Source organism: Molothrus ater, chromosome 8 (assembly GCF_012460135.2).
Source record: "Molothrus ater isolate BHLD 08-10-18 breed brown headed cowbird chromosome 8, BPBGC_Mater_1.1, whole genome shotgun sequence".
In the NCBI taxonomy this organism is placed as follows: Eukaryota; Metazoa; Chordata; class Aves; order Passeriformes; family Icteridae; genus Molothrus; species Molothrus ater.
This window is the reverse complement of record NC_050485.2, coordinates 4366831-4388844: the sequence shown is the minus strand read 5'-3', so window position 1 is coordinate 4388844 and position 22014 is coordinate 4366831. Positions and strand designations below refer to the sequence as shown.

The 22014-nt window shown below is 44.1% G+C and overlaps 1 protein-coding gene across 3 annotated transcripts in view; it reads right to left on the bottom strand.

Moving 5' to 3' along the window:
* PRKG1 (protein kinase cGMP-dependent 1) overlaps nucleotides 1-22014 on the bottom strand; it is a 412591-nt gene that overhangs the window by 205711 nt on the left and 184866 nt on the right. For all 3 annotated transcript variants that reach the window (XM_036404675.1, XM_036404673.2, XM_054515613.1), the window contains one exon: nucleotides 2920-3033. In XM_036404675.1, the coding sequence (XP_036260568.1) occupies nucleotides 2920-3033 (114 nt within the window). The remainder of the gene's footprint in view (nucleotides 1-2919; nucleotides 3034-22014) is intronic.

The following is a 22014-nucleotide window of genomic DNA, read 5'->3' as shown; positions in this document are numbered from 1 at the left end:
CTTAAGCTCTTTTTTCCAACCATGTCTCTAAAAACAGAGGATCAGAGACATCATTTTAGGTGTAGCCACAACAAGTGATGTTTTCCTCATTCTGAACCTAATTATTTGTTGGAATGGGGGAGAAAAGTCTGTGGTTCTGCTTTGAATTGCAAGCAGCATCCAGGATTGCATGCAGGCACTTGAGATCTCTGGATAATCAATACAAGAGGGGGAGAAATTAGCTGCTGATTTGGATTTCACTGAGTGTGCAAGGGAAGGTGATCTGTGAACATCAAGGAGTCAGAAAGCCTTGACAGTTCCATACTTGGAGCAGACTGACCAGTTTCTACCAGAAGAAGAAAAAGCAAACAAAAAAAAAAAAAACCCACCAAACCCTCTACTAATATCTGGAAATGTAAAGCAGACACTGCAGAAAAACCAAACAAAAATCAGATGTCAGAAATTGTTCATTTATCTTAAAAAGAAGGCCACATGTCAGGAGATGTGTCCCTGCCTTCCCCGGTGCTCCTCAACACCCAAGGGTTTGGGTTCTTCCCATGCCCTGCTTGAACTCAAACCCCACCCTGCTTTTATTTAAGACTGCAATGACAGGGGAAAAAAAATATTAATAGTGCTCCTGGGGCAGGCTTTTCAAAGCCCTGGATTGCCTTATTAAAGAGGTCATTATGAGACAGGAGTCAGATCAGAATGATTAAATTTTAATGTCTCCTAAATTCTGTTGCAAAGACAAAGCCCTTCCTCCAGTGATTTATAGCTGAAGTTTGCTCCTGCAGAGTGAGCACAAGCTGAAGAGCCTGTGCAGACTAACAGTGAGTAATGACACTAAAATCATTATTATTTACAAACCAAAGCCAGAGTACACATAAAACCCAGTTCCAGCTGGAGATGTCAACTCAGCTGACACCTCATTATGGCCCAGCTGTAACACAGAGCTCCACACCCACATAAATCCATCCTTCACTCAGCCTCTGCTGCAACTTCATCCTCAGAAAGCAGCACTTTATGCCCTCCTAATGAAGTACAGGCAGGCCCATCAAAGCACACTCCTGACACCCTGGAGATGATGGAAAGCTCTCTCCTGAAAATTGGGAAGCCCTGAGAGTTCCTCCAAACTGGAGCTGGATGGTGCTCCCTGCCACTTCTTCACCACCAGTGCTGAGTGTCTGCTCTCACTACAATCACCAATTTTATTTCTCCCAAAATCAACCTTGGAATGATCCAAGGCTTAATGGAGTATTTACCACCACTTTCTAAGGATTTAGCACATTTATTGCTCATTTCCCAAAGGAACAAGCAGGTGTTTGAAGCTGTGGAGGACCAACTAAGTCAACACCAAGCCCAGAGGGGATGTGAGCACCTCCACACCCTCAGCTCAATGACTGTGAGCTGCAGCAGCTCCCCAAGCTCATTACAGCCCCAAATCTGCACTGATCTGTGCACTAACCAGAGAGAAAATTCCTCCAGGTCCCTTGCTGGCCCTGGGAAAGGGATTAAAACCCAGCAGAACTCTAATTACACAGTGCTGCTAAGAAAGGAACAAGGGACACAGACTCCTTTTCCTTGAGGCAAGGATTCTCTGAGTAGACTTACTCCTGCCCCCAGTTTAACCAGGACAAAGGGATTTGGGACAGCAATGCCACGTGCCAGGCTGGAGGTTTGCTCAGGAGGGGTGTGTGAGGGTGTGGAAAAGGCAGCAAGGGAAAAAAAACCACAGAAAAGCTGCAGTGGGAGTGCCTTGCCCAAGCAGCTGGGAATGGCACAGGAACAGAGTTGTTCTGTGGGATTCCACTCAGGTGCCCTCCAGCTCTGCATTCCTAAGGGGAACTAAACAACAACCATCCCCTCACTGCCTTTTCTAGGCTGTGAGCTTTCCCTCTGCTCTTCCCAACCTTCCCCAGCTGTATTTATCACACAAACCTGCTGCTTTTCTGAGTTTTCCACCCTCACTTGAGGTCCCCAGCACTTGTGAAAGGGCAAGGTTTGCACAGGTGAGAACAGAGAACATCAGTCATGTCCTTGAGCCCTACAGAGAACAGCACATGCTGCAGAAAATAATCCACTTATCTGTTCCTGCTTTCTCATTCCTGCCCATTTGTTCTTTTCCTTTCTCTTTTTTTGAGGCACAATTAGATATTCAGAAAAAGCTTTCTTCTGAGCAGGGACTTGCACAGCTCATTATTCTGGCACAAGAATACCACTGGTTTGTATTATTCAAGTTTGTACCTCTTGTTTGAATTTTTCTGTACCATCTGTACTCTTAACTCCTCCACCACAGCACCTTAAAACCACACAACTATTTATTATCTCTCTCTCTGCTTCAGACACCACCATAAACTCTTGTCCTCAAGATCAAGGAGAGCTGTGATATCCTATATCTGCATCTGAATGTAAACAAAAACCCATTTAAGTCATACATAGCAATGTGATTTATTCCCTCTGCTTAACTGTGCAAGCCAAGTTTTTGCCCAGAACATTCATAAAAGAAAACAGGTAAGAAAAGTGCTGAGGAGTTTAGAGCAGGGGGTCGAGTGCCATCCAGATTTTTTTTTTCCCTGATTTATTTTAGTGGGAAAACAATGATTTGTCCTGAACAAAAGCTAAGCTTGGCTTACTGAGTTTCCCTTAAAGGCTTACACAGGTCAGAAAGGTTCTTCTAAGCAAGAAGAAAATAATTATCATGAGATCCAGCAGGAATTGTAAAGAAAACTGTGGTGCAAGCTTCAGGCTCCTCTGCATGGGGTAGGACCAACCTGAGAGACTGAATGGTGCATTTCCTCTGCATCTCCTTCATACAGAGTGCCTAAATTCCATACCAAAATCCATGCCCTAAAGAGTTGAATTCACTGAGAAAGTGAAACACCTAAAAGAGGCTGCAGCTTCCAAGTGAAAAGATTGAAGAAACATCTAAAATGCTCTTACTTTTGACAGTAGCTGTCCGGGTGCAGTTGTAGAGGATGGCTAACTCCCCAAAAACTTTGCCAGGTCCCATGGTGCAGAGCTTCACTCCCTCTTTTGTCACTTCAACCTTCCCATCTGTGAGAAAAAGAAGAGAGAATAACCATTTTAAAAGGGCAATTGAATAATTTCAGATATTTTTAAAGGAGGGTGAATGTTTTTTGAGATTTAACTTCTAAAATTTATTTTAGATTCCAGGCCAGTTTGGATGGGGCTTAGAAGAGCCTGGGACAGTGGAAGGTGTCCCTGGCCATGGCAGGGTGGAACTGGAGGGAATTTAAGGTCACGTCCAATCCAAACCATCACGGAATTCCATACTGTGAACAAAGAAAAAACCACACCAGAGCCCTACAACTTCAAAAGGAACTAAATGTATTATGAAGAAGAGCACATACACTCAGAAAAAGGTTAAAACCAACTACTGCATGCAGATACTTTTAACACTTGACTGTTTTTTAGTGGAGCATCGTTGCAGTTGAGACAGCCACAGTGTGTCACCATACAATATCAGAAAGCTTCAGACCACACACAGCAACACCTCAGCAGCTCAGAAGGCTTCAGGTATCTGCTCACACAGAGTAAGACCCTAACACTGCCAGCAACTGCCCTTGCTGTGCCTCAGCCCAGCCTTTTATCCCCTCGTGTTGATGCACTGCACCTGTGTGCCCTCTGTTCCTGTGTGATTGGTCAGTGCCCCTGGGCTCATTAAGGCTCATTAATTTCAATATCATTCACCTGCTTCTCCCAGCTGCAGCTCGTTAGGGATGAGGCTCAGCCCCGCTCCCAATGCCCACAAACCCTGTGCCCACGCACCAGCCCCGTTTGCAGGAGGTGCTGGCACTGCCAGGGCAGCCCGAGGTGTGGGTGGTGGCAGGCTGGGGACACGTCCTGCACCATCTGGAATTGCAGCAGCCCAGCAGGGCCACAGGGCCCTGGACATGAACTCCAGCCCTCTTCCATGGGATACAAAACTCACCACTGACAGCAAAGGTGTGACTCACACAGAGAAAAGTTTCAGGCATCAGCACTTGGTTGTTCTTCAGCCCAGCCTTTTCTCCCCTCGTGCTGATGCACTGCACCTGTGTGCCCTCTGCTCCTGTGTGATTGGTCAGTGCCCCTGGGCTCATTACTGGCTCATTAATTTCAATATCACTCACCTGTCCTGCACAGCTGTAGCTCATTAGAATTCACAGAATTAAATTCTAATGACCAGGTTGGAAGAGACCTCCAAGATCATCGAGTCCAACCCAGCCCCAACCCCTCAGCTAAACCCTGGCACCCAGTGCCACATCCAGGCTGGTTTTAAACACATCCAGAGATGGTGACTCCACCACCTCCCTGGGCAGAACATTCCAGAACTTTATCACCCTTTGTGTAAAAAACTTTTTCCTGATATCCAACCTATATTTCCCTTGGGCCAGCTTGAGACTGTGGGACGAGGCTTGAGACACTGGGGATGAGACTCCACTCCCAATACCCAAAAATTCTGTGCCTACAGAGCATCTGTACAGTCAGGACATACAGTACACTAAACTCAGTGTGAACTTGTTTCACCCCTTAGACTTTCAGGTGAAATTTCCCCTTAGACTTCCAGGTGAAATTTCCCCCATTTTTTTATGTTCAAAAAAGAAAAGATTTAGGTCTTTAACACCCCACATGAAAACGGCGGTGAGATGTAATTTTGGTCATTTTCCCTGAGAAACTAATCCCTGAGAACATTCATCCATGAGTAACAGAACTATCACAGAAAAGAAAATTACTCTGACCTGTGGCTATTATTTAATTCCCATCTCTCCACCCCTTGCCTTTCTGAATATCTCGTTTTATGAGGGGAAATCTGCTTTATCAGCTTACCTGCATCATGCTGGGATGTGTGAGGAAGGGTCAAAATTAAAATCCCAGGTTGGATGGAAAGAAAGGACCAACATGGGAGGTTGGACGTGACCCATCTTTTAAATAATGGAGGGCTTGAAAGCAAGATTTGATAAACAAGAGCCAGGAGAAGAGAAGGAAGAGGGGACAGACATGAGGGGGCCACAGGGTTATTCCCACAAAAAAAAAAAAAGGTGGGGAAAAAGAGCAAAGGTTTCAAATCTTAGCAGCCACTACAAAAACCTCCCCTGACACCCCAAACTGGGAAACAGTTTCAGAGAACTGAAACACAGACTCATTTAGGTTAGAAAAGATGATTATTTATCCAGCTGAAAATGGCTGTTTGGTAAATATTATGACCTAAAAGTTACCTGGGCTGTGGGAGTGTAAAATGGCAGCAGTGTTTTCTGTGATAGAGAAGCAGAGTTGGGGGAATTCAAATATCTTCATGCAAGTTAATTTTTATGACTATTTCTATAAATGTTTGATTAATTTCTTCATATTAAGTATTAATATAACAAGAAGAACAAAAATAGGTGTTTATCTCAAGAATGAGCAATATCAACCTTTAGTGGGGCCTCCCACACTTCAGAGATTCCTAAATCATTTTGAAGAATGTCATTTTTTGTTTAATAGACTGGAGTTTCAGCAGCTTTTTCTGCAAAAAAAGCTCTGCTGGATAAAGCTCTATAACAAAAACCTGCTAAGGAAATTACTTTACCTGACTTTTGGCTCCTGGGTTCCAAAGAAAGATGGGCAATTCTGAGCAGGAATGCACAGATGGGATCACATTATTCCCAAGTGTTGGGGAGCACAAGAAACACATTGCTGATGAAATTTAAATACTTGTTTTTAAAGTAAAGAGAAGATTTCCCAGCACAATATTGCAGGTATTAGCAAGATTAGATAAAACAATGCTCTGTGGTTTGGTAATTAATGTGCTCTTTAATTACAATTTATTATCCTGGAGAAAGCCTCCCATTCCCCTGCTGTGTAACTGAGCAATCTGGAACATTAAACACCTCACCATAAGATGCCCAGACCATGAGAAAAATTCACCTCTTATGGAATTAAAAGTTCAAGGGACTGCTGTAGGATTTTTCCCATTTTCTTTTCCTACCTGGCAGCCTGTACAGTGCAGTTTTCCATGGAGCAAACAAATTGTTCTGCTGTATCAAGCAGATAAAGGAACCAAATGGAATACAACACAATATTGATCAATTAATGGAGATACATCTGCAGCTTGCCTTGGCATCTCCATCAGACAAACACTAAATAATGCAAGAGATGCTTCTCTCCAGGCAGGAGAATCAGAAAATGCTGCATTTCAGTCCAAATATTGAGCATTATTGAATTCAACATTATATTTAATTTACAGCTTGAGCTGATTTTGGGGAGCGTTAGTTGGCATACAAACAATGCACTTTTTTGTCAGCTGTAAGAAGCTATTCCATAACAATGGGCAATGTGTATGATTTTTCAAACAGAGCATAAAATAAAAATCTCAGTGCCTTCAGTTCCCCAGTTCCAAGGGCTCCAGCCATTCCCTTTCCAGGATGAACATGAGAAGGTGACCAGAGTTAAGGGTCAATAAAAGAGATTGATGCCTCCACAAGCCATCAGCCTGTCCTCAACAGAAATAGCTCCAAAAATCCCTTTAACCACGCAGAACTCAAAATATTTTGGGCTCTGCAGGCCCCCAAGTCTCAGTGCTTTAGTTCTTTATCCTTGGACACTTCCAGGGATTCAGGGGCATCCACAGCTGCTCTGGGCAACCTGTGCCAGAGCCTCACCTCACCCTGTTGCTTTGCAGGATTTCTGGGAGGTTCACTAAAACTTCATGAAATTAAGCTTTTCTTAGTAAAAACTGGCCCTAGGAGTTGCAGCTGAGCGATGCTTGGGGATATTCCATGAAATGCAAGAGGGAACAGCTTCCCTTGCTGCCCTGGTCCCCAGCACACAGCCCCTGGGCCTCTCAGCCAGAGCCTGGCTTTCCCAAATGAAACCCTGCCTGCTAATTACATTGTAGTCGCCAATTTAATTGCGGAGCAATTAAAGTTTTAATTGCTAAGTGGCTGCCTGACTTCAGAGCGGGTCCGATGAAGATGTGCTAAGGCTGGTGTTTGTTTGGGAACACAAACCGATAATGGTCCCCGTTACTCATTAATTATTCATGGATAATTCACGGGGTTGTGCCCCGGGCACTGGGAATCCTCCCCTCGGTGCCTGTGGAGTGTTACACTTCACCATGAGGAATATTCCCAATATTGAAACTAAAGCCAGGATTTAGGGGATTTTTTTTTTTGTCACAGGCCTTCTTAAAATAGTGGAAGGTGTGGCAGGGGGTGGAACAGGAGGAGCTCTGAGGTCCCTTCCAACCCAAATCATCCTGGGATTCTGGACTGAGAACAAAAAACAGGCTGACACTGAATAAAATAGGCTTGAAACAGGCTGAATTTCCTCTTCTGTGGTTCAAATGATCCATGTTTAACTTGGCATTCTGGGAAGTTATTCAGGAATTTACCAGAGCACAGACCCTGGCACAGGTTCTCCATCCCCAGAAGCGTCCAAGGCCAGGTTTTGGATCACCCTGGGATAGTGCACACTGGTGTACCTCTGTCCCAGTTTCAGGAATCATGGAAATAGTTCCTGGAAAATCATCTGTACATGGAAAATCATAGAATGGTTTGGAAGGGACCTTAAAGCCCATCCAGTGCCACCCCTGCCATGGCCAGGGACACCTTCCACTGTGCCAGGGTGATCCAAAACCTGGCCTTGGACACTGCCAGGGATGGAGAACCTGTGCTCTGGTAAATTCCTGAATAACTTCCTAGAATGCCAAGTTAAACACGGATCATTTGAACCACAGAAGAGGAAAAATATGAATGAAGCATGTAAGAACAAAGCAGGATTAATTCTGTGACCCACAACACCACCAGCAAAGCACAGAGGGGTTTGGTTTCTTTAGGGACATTGGGGGTTTTGTCACTCTGTGTCCACCCAATTAAACTTGAAATAACTGGCTTGAAATTAAACTTGAAATCTCTGCCTGAACTGCATCCATGTCCGTTCAATGAATGGAAGGATGAAGTAAATTGCACTCATGTGACTCTCTCAATCAGGAGGATCATTTTTTTCTCCCCAATAATTAAATGGTCATTTTCTCTTTCCAGGCACAGAAGAAAACAGATTAAGTTGACCCGAGGAACTTGCCAGCCTGTGTGTAATTTATATAATAGACTAAATTTTTGCAATGCATTATCAGCTCTCCTTTTTTCTTCCCAGCACAGGAGAAAGGGCACTTGCTGCTTCAAGCCAAAACCTTCCATGACTCCCAAATCCAAATAAATCTGAATTCTAAAGATACAAGAATATCCAAGAGGGTATGTGAGAATCCCAAGTGGATATTTCTGTACAAAAAGAATGTTTCTCCTGTTGTCCAGAAAAGGCTCTAACTGCAGGAATGAGCCAGGGACATTCCTACCTTGTATTTTTCCATACCCAGAGACACCTGGAAGACCTAATTCCTTATTTTCAGTTCTCTGTCCCAGTAGTGCCTTTGGAACATGGATAAGAGCAATGGTATATTTTAGTATAATTCACATTCCTGGGCCCTCTTCAAGTCCTGGACCCTCAGGAAATAAAAAAAAAGGCTGGTTCACCCATGAAGGCACTAATTATTCATCACATTGCTATGCCAGGTTGAAAAATACAAGCACTGCTAGTGAAAAATGAGGAATGTAAAAAAGCAGGGTTCAGCAAGAGCTCATGTATTCCTAAGATATAAATTTCATCCCACAACTCCAAAAATGCCAGGAGGGGTGGGAGGAGGATTCCCTCAATTCAGTGCAGCATTCATGAATGACTATTCAATATTTGATTTCATCTGTGCCTGTTTCACACTTGGACTGCAGCTTGGTTTGTTGGATGCTATTCAAGCTCTGCTCTGAAAACTGAGGAATGATTGTTTGCAGAAAGTTTTCTTTAGGAAATGTCACTCTGGATCTGCAGATTTTCCTGAACAAGGCTGAATATATTGCAAAAATGGCACTTGAGACAAAGCACAAGTTGCCCTTACAGTGACAAGCCCCTGTGAGAAATACAAGCCCTGACAAGTTTCTCCCTTACCCAAATTCAGGAAAGTTCTGACAGAATAACTACACTATCAATGAGGAAAAAAAATAAATAATGCGTATTTTGCCAAATTTCAAGTTGTTTTCCCACTGCAAATACTTGAGAGAGTGCTTTGAGTATGGAGAAAATAGCATTTTCCTCAGATGTCTCTCTGGGAAAAGCCAAATAAATTCTCATGGCATTTTCTAGACTAATTTGGTTTTAAGCTCCTGCAGCAGCAGTTTAAAGCTCAATCTTTTAGAGCTGTGCAAATGAAGAGGAACTGAACAGGGGCAGCTGGGCAGCCTGGAAACCAATGACCCTGCAGAGCCTCATCCATATCCCATTCCCAAAGACCCTCCAGTGAGCTTTACCCTTGCTGGAGAAACCCCAAGAGGAAGGGAAATGGAGCCAGACCTGAATTCTGACTCTCAAACCTCCAGCTGTGAGTGGGGACAAGCTCCAAGTCCCTTCAGCAAATGCATTTGGAGTTGAACAAACTGATTTTAGCTCCTCTCAAACCCTCTGGGGGAGGCAGTCCCAGTGTGATGGAACTGGGGCAGTCACTGGGACAGCCTCCCTATAGACAGACCCTGGAAATCCTCTTTTTTTGGGGGGTGGGAGGATTTCCAGTGCCAGTTTATTTAGGAGAACCTGACACCAGCACCAACCCAAAGCAGAAAGTATTTACCAAGCTGGCCCCCCCTCCCTGGCAGGGATCTGCTACCAAAAAAATGACGTCCTAAAACTGCTTTTTAACACTGGCTTTTAAGAAATTGTTCAGAAACTGAGCTTGAAGCCATGAATCAACGTGTATCATGTCTGCAGCCTGGAGCTGTGACTTCAGTAACACCTCTTGGATTTAAATCAAGGCACACTCCAGAGAAAGGATTACTGGAGATAAGAGCACAGCTCCATCCCAGTTTCCACCCTGGCTGCAGGAGCGTTTTGAAAAGCAGGAGTGGAAAGAAAGGAGGTGATTGCAGAAATGTGTAACAGCAGCCTGGGGGCAGAGAGGGGCTGGGAGAACTGAGAGCAGCTGAAAAAAAGGTTAAAGGAACTTCCCCTGGGCTTTAAAGATAGGGACTGAAAGGCAGATGAGAGGAAGGCACAGAGCGCTGAGAGCCAGAGCGTGGCAGCCTGTGGAGATCCCAGAGTCACTGGGGTTGGAAAAAACCCTCCAGGATCTTCCAATCCAAGCTGTGCCTGATCCCCACCCCACCAAACTGCCAACATCCCCCTTGGAAGGAGAAGTGGAGAGAGCCTAATGAATTATCCCAAAAAAAAACACTCTGCCTGCACAGGGATGGGCACTTCCAACTTCATCCTCCTGTGACCCACACAAGAAAACTCTGCAGCCAATGCAAAATAAATGGCTTTTTTTCCCCTCTCTGGGAGAATAGAAAACTGGTTTGGAATTTTTTTCTATTGAAATAATGATGATGATGATGACTATTTTTTGTTGCAGGTGTGTTGTAGTTGAGATGGAGACAATACAAAGCAACACACTCTATTTTCAGAAGGCTTCAAACTGGTTTTATTCTAGCATGCATGCTTTTTCTACATTCTTACAAAGCTCATAAATTTGCACTCTACTCATTGGTCTCAAAGTGTTCATTGGAACAGGCAGTTGCAGGTTTCTCTTATTTATCCTTCTTTCTTTCTTGGATTCTATGTCAATGACCTTGGTAGGAAATTCTTTCAGGGGTAAACATGGATCCTCTTATCAAGCTTTTCTCTGGCTCACAGAAATTGTAGTAAAACCTCTTCCACATAGGAGGACTGGACCCACTCCCAAGGGGAGATGCACATCCTCAAAAACCATATAAAACATCAAAAACTATACCCACAGACATATATTTAACCTGATTTTCCAAGATCTTTCCAACTGTAACACAGATCCCTGCTCAGGGTTAGGGAGAGGTGAGCTCCAGAGCTCCAGCACAACCTTGGTTCTTGTGGCACTCACAGATATTTTGTCTGATGTAAGATCTCCTTCAGCACCAAGGCACAGAGAAAACAGCCTTAAGCTGCCCCAAGGAAGGTTTAAATTGGATTTTGGGAAGTATTTCTTCACAGGAAGGGGCCGCTGGAAGAGTTGGAATCAGCATCCCTGGAACTGAGATGTTCCACCCCAGAACGAGCACTGATCCCACACTCAGCCCCTCAGCTGGACAGCTCCCAGAAAATGAACAGCTCTGCCTGATTCATCCATCAGGAGGCTGAAAAAAAAGGAGGGAAAGAGAAGTCTGGGATCCTTAGAGAAAGGAACAGAACGTGTGGTTCGCTCAAGTTGGATTTTTGAGGAACTCAAGGAGTTAAGCTTAAACTCAAGAAGATCTGCAGAGTGGGAGATGCTGGAGTTTATCCTCACACACTCTCCCTTATCCAGTCCTTCTGAAGCCCAGATGTGAGCAAAAAGTGTCCAGAGAGAAGGGATGAGTTTCACATTTCCCCTGGATAAAATATTGAAAAGCTCAAATACCCTTCAAGGCATGCCTGTCTAATTTGCCTCACTCTTACCTGGATAAATAACAAGTTTCAATCTCAAAAGCAAACAAACCCAAATGCAAACTGCTTTTCCCCCAAGCATTCTGTGGAAGGACACAGCCTGCCCTGCTGAGCTGCAATGTTTGGCCCAAATTTTGGTTCAGCACCTCTTAACCTGGAATCACAGCTCCAATTCCAGGAGTGCAAACTGACCCTTTTTTGGTACTCAAAGCCTTTTGTGAGCAAAACTCTGATTTGTTTCATTTTCACAGCCCTTCTAAGACACTTGGTTAAAATAATCCCCCTTAAAACACTCAGATGTTCCCAGTGGAATACTCTCTGAGAAAAGACATTTTGCTTCCCGGCCCCAAACAGCTCTTAGATTCTGCCATCCAAATTTATTTCCTAGTTGCAAACCTCCTCCCTTGCGTTTCAGAGCTCTCATTTTCATTTCTTGGCTTTTCAAAATAGTTTGGAAGCATTCTCAGCATGAGAGAAAACAGCCTCAAGCTGCCCCAAGGAAGGTTTAAATTGGATTTTGGGAAGTATTTATTCACAGGAAGGGTGGTCAGGCATTGGAAGGGGTTGCTGGAAGAGGTGGAATCAGCATCCTTGGAAGTGTTGGAAAGCTGTGTGGATGTGGCATTTGGGGACATGGATTCAAGGTGCTTTGGCAGTGCTGAGTTAATGGACTCAATCTTGGAGGGTTTTTCCAACCTTAATGATTCTATGTCAAAATGTTAACCAAATAAAAAATCACTACCAAAAACAAAAGTTGTAGCTATAAAGAAATAAAACAGAGGAATTGAGGAGTCTGTTTAAATTTATCCTTCAATCAAACTGAAAATCACTTTTGATATGTGACTGATAAGTGATACTGGGACATGCAGCCACTGCAGTCTCATATCAAAGATAACAGACCAAACCTAGAGGCTGAGATCCCTAAAAACAACACAAATTCATTCCCTTCTTTCCCTTTTTACTCAGGAGAATCTTGCACTTGAAAGGCAGCAATAAAAGAACAAATATATTTTAAAACCCTGAGACAGCCACTTCCTAGAGAAGTTGTAACTCACAGGAATAAAAAATTAATATTGATAAAAATTTACACACCCATAATATTTGACACTGTTCTGCAGGTGCACAATCCACACATCAATCTGCCTGGAACAAATCCCAGTGCCAAACACTGACAGCTCTGCAAGGAAATCCTACAAAAACTCCTCACCCCAGAGGGTTTGAGAGGAGCTAAAATCAGTTTGTTCAACTCCAAATGCATTTGCTGAAGGGACTTGGAGCTTGTCCCCACTCACAGCTGGAGGTTTGAGAGTCAGAATTCAGGTCTGGCTCCATTTCCCTTCCTCTTGGGGTTTATCCAGCAAGGGTAAAGCTCACTGGAGGGTCTTTGGGAATGGGATATGGATGAGGCTCTGCAGGGTCATTGGTTTCCAGGCTGCCCAGCTGCCCCTGTTCAGTTCCTCTTCATTTGCACAGCTCTAAAAGATTGAGCTTTAAACTGCTGCTGCAGGAGCTTAAAACCAAGTAAGCCTGGGAAATGCTATCAGAATTTATTTGGCTTTTCCCAGGGAAAAGGAAAAATGCTATTTTCTCCATACTCAAAGCACACCACAGTAATTGTGTGGGGTTGGGGGGGTTTATTTAGCCCAAATGCTCCAATGCCATTGTGAAAAGTGCGTATTTTATTTGGCTTTTCACAAATATTAAAATGAATATTATATGTGTTGTGTTAGAAAGTTATGCTGTATTAATTCTCTTAAGTACTGTGTTAAATATAGTTTTAGGTTATAACAAAATGTTAAAACAGAAACTATGCTATGTAGGATACTTTTTTAAAGAAAGGACTCGCACTGAGATAGCAGCCACAGGACACCTGAATCTTTCAGAGAGAAAGAATTTATTGCTCCATTATCGGGAGAAACGAACTTCTTCCTGCCTTGAAGGCGCTGTCAGGATTCAGAGGAAGAAGTTGAGGATGACCAGACAGAATCCTGTCTTTGAATGGAATTTATGCATCATGCATGAGATGTATGAATATGCAACAGGCTGTTGCTTTTAAGGGTTAATCCTCTGTTAACGTGGGTCCTTTTTCGGGCTCGTGCTGCCCAGAAAAAGGTACCCCGCCATCCGTAGCTCTTTATTCTTATTGTCTCATGTTGTCCTAATTGAAATTGTCCAAATTATTATTACTCTAATTGTATTACTATTTTTATAACCATTTTACTACTATTAAACTTTTAAAATTTTAAAAACAAGTGATTGGAGTTTTTCACAGCCATAATACTTTTTAAAGCCACTGCAGCCTTAGTGATGTTGCACATGCTCACAACTCCTTCCTGTGGTAAATAATGTGAGAAGATGGCTAAATCCATCTGAGGGAACACCTGGGATTAGGATTTATTTGGTCCTTCCAGCCCACAGGGTTTGACCAAAGAGCCAAACAGCTCTGAGTGACTGCAAGTCCACTTTCCTATTCCAGGTCTCACGTTCTCACAGCACAGCTCCTCTCTCCCCTATTCCCCACATTTTCCTGGTAAATAAACCTGGGGTGAGGCTGAAGGGGCTGGGCAGGCAGAGCTCTCACTGGAGTGCCTCGGATGCAGCAGGAGAAGATCTCCACTAAATCAATATTTTCACCTGACACCTGCAATGAGCTCAGCTCTGTGTTACACAGAAGCAGCAGCACTTTGGTGCTTTCACTCCTCGTCCAGGCACGAGGCGTTTGGAATTGCTGGTCAATAAAAAGCTTGGCAGGTTTCTGACAGCAAAGTGTTCCTGACAGAACAGGTGCTGCAGAATTTCACTCTGCTTTTTCTCCCCTGAAGGCAGGAAGGGAAGGATTTCTTGAGAAAACAAATCCTTTCTCATTTAACAAAAATAATTCTGCTCTGCTCAGATTCCCAACCACCTTCACAGCACAGTGAAAAACTCTATTTAAGCTTCTCCACTGGGAAAGAAAGGTGCAGGCAGGGCCTTCAGGAGCTGCTCCCCTTCCCATTTTATCCTGCAGCCTCCCAGGGAGATGAATGCTGTGATTTCCTTATTTCAGCCCAATATTTAGTCCACTTTGCACCTAACTGTGATTTAAGACCTCCAAAGCATCCTGTGGGAAAAGGAAGGACAGTTCAGAGCTGTTTCCTTCTAGGAAGAGATGGCAAAATAACATCAGTGGCTCAACCCGAATTTTATTAAAAATGCCAAGTGGATCATAAAGCATCCAGAACAACCAAGAAGAGAATCAGGAATATGAGAAAAGTGTCAGCAGCAAACAAAGTTGGGAATCCCTGGAGACCCTCACATGCCTGGAGGGTTCAGGCTCCACCACAACATGGAAACAATGACACCTATGAAATAATGATTTCACTGCTTTAAAAGATTCTGCTCCTTTATTGCCCCAATTCTGTCTCTGCTGGTCTCAAAAATGACTCTTTGTGGTTTCTCCCAGAGCTTTTCAAGGGCTGCTTCCTTCCACAGAACTCCAAAATCCAGAGTTCACTGGGAAATAAGGAAAGGATGGGAGATAGGTTGGATTAAACAGAATTGTTCTGCCTTGCCTCTGCTAAAATATGGAGCTGAGTTTCCCTGGAGGCCACGTAGGGATAACCTCACTGCAGACAGCAGAGAAAGGGAATGGTGGAAGTGGTTGGGAAAAAATTGAGAATCAATAATTTGGAAAAAAATACTTGTCCTATGAACAGTAGGAGGTTATTTGATTCAAAGAATAAAAAACAGGTAGAAGGGGAGAGAAACAAAATATCTAAAATCAAGTCTTGATTCTGAGAGAAAGAGAAAAGTGAAATTTATGATCCAAGGGCTGTTTGTTCTGATAGTCAAATGCACTGAGCTGAGAATCAGGGTGGCAGCTCTGAAGCAAGAAACCAGGGCTTAAACCACACTAAAAATCAGAGAATCCCAGGATGGTTTGGGTGGAAGAGCCCTTAAAGACCATCTCATTCCTGCCTCAGGCAGGGCAGCTGTGAGCACACAAAAATCCTCCTTCAAATCTTGATTTCACCAGAGCTGCTTTTCATTTTGCTTTTCTCTGGATAACCCAGCACTGCTGACCCCACAGCAATGAGTAAAACACACCCCAGCAAAGCCTGCCCTGTGCTGGCAGGGATGGAGCAGCTCAGGAGGCAGCTGAGCACTTCTGAAGCACAAAGAGAATTCAAAAAAGAAACCCTGGTACAGGGGGAACTGGCATTTTGGGGAATAGATATCCCCAGGAATGGAAATCAGCATAGCAGGAGCCCTTTGGTTTGTTCAAACACAAGGCAAAGGGCTGTGAACAAGTTTGGACCCATTTTATACAATCTTGGAAAATGCAGGTAGGAACCTGCATTTAAATAAATAAATTTAATAAAGAAATTATTATTATTATTATTATTATTATTATTATTATTATTATTATTATTATTATTATTATTATTATTATTATTATTATTATTATATAATTTTATTTATAAAATTATTTATAATTCTAAAAATAAAGAAATAAAATTCTTTATAAATTATTAAATTTATATTTAATAAATTATAAATTAAATAAATTAAAATTATATATTTATAATATATAAATTTTATATATTATATAAATCTATATATAATAATTAAATTTATTATTGATCATGAATAATAAATTAAATGTATAATTTTAATAAATAAAATTATTTTAATAAATTAAATAATTTTAATACATAAGATTATTTATTTTTACAAAGTTTGCTGGGTGATCAATGCCTGAGCAAGAAACTCCTTGGAAGTAAGTACGAGCTCTCAATCCAAATCTAAGGTGACAAATGGGCAAATGACAAGATTGGAAACACTTTGTGATATAAAGGAACGTGATTTCTCTGTCAAATGTGTTTGAAGTCTCCTCTGAAAACACAACAAATTGAGTTTTAATTACTTTTGCATACATCAAGTCTGCACTGAACTTTGAAGTAGCAAAGCTTCACTTCACTCTCTGCTGCTGCAATTTGCACCACTCCAGGTTAATGCAATGTGTGCTCCCTACAATGTGAAATGCATTCTCTTATGAGCTGCTACTTCATGTTTGCAAATCAGCACGTTGGCTGGGCTCAGAAAATGTGATTTATTACTGTCTGGGACATGAGAGAGCAGCAGGAAGCAGCTTCTGATGATGGAGGGAATACGGAGTGACAAGCCCCATTTGCTCCTGAGCTCTGTCACTGTGGAAAAGGGGGGGAAATCTGATATTGCTCTCTCTGGGAGTGCAGAAAACAAAGCACCCAGATCTGATCATCTGCCTGCAAACAATTTCTCAGCTCACAGGCAGTGGCTTCCTGTGACAAGGTGCCCTGAAGAGACTTTTCCTCAGCAGGCCAGGAAGTTTTGGTAATCCTGGAACAGCAAAAGTGCAAGGGACAAAGATTAAAGGCAAACTTACCAAGTACCAGTGCCCTGGCCATCAAAATCAGGGTAGGATTTTGGAGTTTGGATGGGAAACAGGTCTGGCTTGTTTGGAATTATTTTCCCATAGCAAACACTTGTTTTCATGCCACAGCCCAGGGCTGGAACACTCCTACCTCCTCCATTCCCATACTGGCTGCTTCCTCACAGCACCTGAGAAGCTGAATCCCAAAATCACACAATCCAACACAGTCCTGCATTGGAAGGGACCTTAAAGCCCATCCAGAGCCACCCCTGCCATGTCAGGGACACCTCCCACTGTCCCAGGCTGCTCCAAGCCCCAATGTCCAGCCTGGCCTTGGGCACTGCCAGGGATCCAGGGGCAGCCCCAGCTGCTCTGGGCACCCTGTGCCAGGGCCTGCCCACCCTGCCAGGGAACAATTCCTCATTCCCAATGTCCCATCCAGCCCTGCCCTCTGGCACTGGGAAGCCATTCCCTGTGTCCTGTCCCTCCATCCCTTGTCCCCAGTCCCTCTCCAGCTCTCCTGGAGCCCCTTTAGGCCCTGCAAGGGGCTCTGAGCTCTCCCTGGAGCCTTCTCCTCTCCAGGTGAGTTTCTCCTCTCCCTGGAGCTTCTCATCCCCAGCTCTCCCAGCCTTTCCCCATAGGAGAGCTGCTCCATCATTCCTGTCCCATTCCTGTCCCATTCCTGCCCAGCAGGGATTTGTCCCCAGCATGGATGCAAACACTCACGCATAAACTTTTTTTATTCCTTTCCTTGCTAAACTTTTCACAGTCTCCACCACCCATTTTTTAGAAGGCATGAGAAGAGGAAGGAGAGGAAGAGGAGGGCTCAGAGAGTGCTTTGGGTGTGAAAATCAGGAGAGCTGCATGAACTGATCCCTAATTAATCTCTACCAAACCCATCAGGGGTGCAGGGCCTGGGTGAAGGCACACAAGTGTGTGCATCCCTGTTCACAAATCCTGTTCACAGGAGAGAGAAGGCTGGAATTGCAGAAGGGAACAACGCTTCAGGAGAAACATCCACAAAAGAGCTGGAAAGGTTATGGATGAGAGCTTCTGAAAAGAAACACAGAACCACCCACAAAGCTCATCTGCTTTGTTTTCTTTTCTCTGTGAGTGCAGAGGGAGATGAGAGGAGGAAGACATCAAGCCAAAGAGGGTCCCAACACTGAACTTTCACATGGATTTCTCCTCTGAGGGAGGTGATTTCCTCCCTTTCATTGTATTTTCAAGAACCAACTCTTTCCCAAGAGGACATATTAACTTCTCTTCCATTGTGCTGTTTACATAAAGCATTTTTTTTCTACTCCAAGTAACAGCCTTTCTTCTACAACCTGGAATGGCCCTGACATTTCTGCAGGTTTTTAATATCAAGCACATAATATTCTATTGAACCCTAAAGGACAGTGAAACTGTGTCTTGCACAGCACTGCAGAGCCATAAATTCAGATGATGATTACAGGTGCTTTGTATTTGTCATCAAAAAGGTGCAAAGTCTCTCAAAGAGAAACCCTGCGAGGATACTCCAAACTCAGCCATGGGAGAAAGCTGTCCTCCCCAAAAATCAATTCATCATGCTCTGGATGAGCAAACCCCTTTCCAAGTGATGGTCTCATGATTGAATATCATCACCTCCCCAACATGATTTACCCCTGGAGATGGAAAATGAAAAACAGCACTATTGTAGTTGATGAGTTGTTGTTCCATCCTTAAGCTTCAGCCTTGGCAAATTTGACTGTAAATGTGAGGAATTTTGAAAGAATTCGAGAACGGGACTTCTGAGGTGTTTTAGATGATGGGATTTGTTTTACTTATCTTCTACACAGGCAGGAAGGGTGAGTTCAGCTCACATCTTCACCACATGGTTCAGAAGGTCACAGAACTCCTAGTTACAAGACCTTTTAAGGATTTATTGACCAATAAAAACACTGCCAACAAGGATATTTAAGTTTTTGATCCAATCCTTAAGTATTTCGTTTTACAGACTCATTCTACAATGTAAGCTTTCTTAGCCAATCATGTTATGACACACAAACCTACAGTACTGAATTCTAAACTTCTTTTTTAATTTTTCTGTATCTTAAACTCTGAAACTCTAAACTTTCATGTTCCCAGCTTAACATGTTTCTGCTTTAAACTACGAATCCACATTCTTGTTTCTACCACCCGAGTTTGGGAGCCTTTTCCAAGGTCTCAGATCAAATCCTGTGTTTAATTCTAAGCTTTGGCTTACAGACCCAAAGTTCTGAGAGCTCCTTGCATGTCGGATTCCAACAGTAAAAAAACCCCAAATGAAGTTGAGAATTTTTGCTGGGTTAAACAGGTTATAACCAAGAGTAACCAGGCAGAAACCCTCCTGCCCCAGGGAGGGAGCCCCCAGGCTCTGTGGGCAACCTGCAGCACCACAGAGATGGAGCCTGAATGGGCAGAGGTACATCACACATTTCCCAATTCCCACAAGGAAAGCAGGACAGTGACTCCATGCCCTGAGCAGGATAAGGGTCTGGATGGCTCCTGCTCCCACGTTCTGGCTGTCACTAAGGACAGGCTCGGTGCCAGAGGAGCTGCAGGGAGGGAGCTCCTTGTGCTGCCAGCTGAAAAGGCCAGGTCTGAGCCGAGCCAGCCACGTCCTGCTGAGCCATTAACGAGAAGACAGAGCTGGCTGACAGCACAAACCTGCTCTCAGCTGCTCCTCCAGCCTCCCTCAGTCCCCTCTGACCTTCCCCACAGCCACCACAGGGAAATGTGTGGCACCAGCGCCTCAGGGATTGAGGGATTTGCAGCTGCTAAATAAGGTTTTTAATCCACCTGCCTGACTGCCACTTGTCAGGGGACCTGACTGTGCCAGGAGCTACCTGGGGGTCCAGCTGAGCCTGGAGCAGCTCTCCCAAGGATGCTGCCTGCCCACCTGCTGCTGAGGAAGGGGACATCACCAAGGCTGAAGGCTGGTTCATTATTCCTCAGCAGATAATCCATCCTATGGATCAGTGTGGGAACTCAGCACATCACTCCGGATGTCCAGAGTTACCGAGAGAACCCTTGGGGGGGCTCAGAAATCCTGGAATGTTGCCAGCAGTGTCTGGCGGCTTGATTTCGATCCTTCTAAGGAAGTGACACCTGTCTGAGGACATGAGAGTCACTTGGGAGTGAGTGGTGCAAGAAAGACACATTTATAGGGTGAAATATAGATTTTAGGGTTTTTGGTACAGGGGGGTTATGGAGACAAGATGGAGGGATCAGGGCGTGTCTCATCCTTCTTCTTTCTGCTTCTTGTCATCCATTTTCTGTGGTGATGTTGGCACTTGGGGATTAGTTTATGGCGAAGGTGCACTTGCTAATATGGGTGAAAGGTATTGAGAAATAAAAGTAAATAGGATGTACGTAGATTTTAGTATAAAAAGACACGACCACCCCGTGGGTAGTCAGAGTGCCCTTGGCTGCCTTGCAAGTCAGACCTCTGTTGGGCAGAAAGAAAACTTTGTAGATAAGAAAAAATAAACAATCTGAAGATCGAAAAGCTGAAGAGTCCAGACTCGTCCTTTGAAATGTGTGCCACCCAAGAACCACCCTACGAGTGTCCGGGCAGAGACAGACAGCCGGACCGGACAGATCAGGATTAAGGAAAGGATCATCTGGAGAATGCTCTAACGGGGCACAGGTCCCATAAACCTCTGGTGTCCCACAGGGAGGACGTGTTCATTGTGTTGCTCAGCAGGCACTTTGCCAACAGCAGAAAGCACCAGGATTCTTCTCTCATCCCTCATAGTCAGCAAAAGATGGCTGTGACAACAGATACCCAAGGTCTGGGATTAAGCACCAAAGATTTAGGCCCAGCCTATCCATAAAACAAGCTGCTTTCTTGTATTAACTACCCACTTCCACTGGGAGGAGAGAAAAAATCCCATCCAACAGGCACTTTAGGAACTCAAAAGCACAACCTCATATATCTGAGGGCTTCACAATTAAAGAAATGGAAGATAGTCCTTCCTGTCAGCAGTTTGACAGCATGCCTGCTGGATTTAGATTTCTGTTTGGAGAGGAAACATTACTTTGGATACCTTGAGATGACTGACAAGAGTCAAATAGAAAATAAAAACAGCACAAGAAAAATAAAGTATAGACACATGTATGGATGGTCCAGCTAAACCATGCCCCAGGAGGAAAAGGTCATGCAAACCTCAAACACAGCCAGAAATGCCAGTCTGAGCAGGCTGGTGTGTAAAATACCACAGAATGCAAGATGGGAGAAAGGGATCCATCAAATCCCAAGGGCTCCAGAGGGCAGAGATGAGTGACTACCAGAGCTGCTGTGTCCGGGGAACTCAGCAATTTATTCCTGTGGGGAATGTCACAAGGCAGGATCTGCAGGATCTGCCAGGTCCCTGGCCCATGGAACCCTGGAGCTGCCCCAGAAACCCTGGAGCTCAGCCAGCAGGGAGCCAGCACTGCCAGCAATCCATCCATCCATCCATCCATCCATCCATCCATCCATCCATCCATCCATCCATCCATCCATCATCCATCCATCATCCATCCATCCATCCATCCATCATCCATCCATCATCCATCCATCCATCATCCATCCATCATCCATCCATCCATCCATCCATCCATCCATCCATCATCCATCCATCCATCATCCATCCATCCATCATCCATCCATCCATCCATCCATCCATCCATCCATCCATCCATCCATCCATCATCCATCCATCATCCATCCATCCATCCATCCATCATCCATCCATCCATCCATCATCCATCCATCATCCATCCATCATCCATCCATCCATCCATCCATCCATCCATCCATCATCCATCCATCCATCCATCCATCCATCCATCCATCCATCCATCATCCATCCACCATCCATCCATCCATCCATCCATCCATCCATCCATCCATCTCTCCATCCATCCATCCATCCATCATCCATCCATCATCCATCCATCCATCCATCCATCCATCCATCCATCCATCCATCATCCATCCATCCATCCATCCATCCATCCATCCATCCATCCATCCATCCATCATCCATCCATCCATCCACCATCCATCCATCCATCCATCCATCCATCCCACTGATCCCCCACATGGTGCTGGAAAGGTTGATTATCACAAAGGAGGAGGCAAATGGCTGCAGACAAGTAAGTGAGCACAACAACTT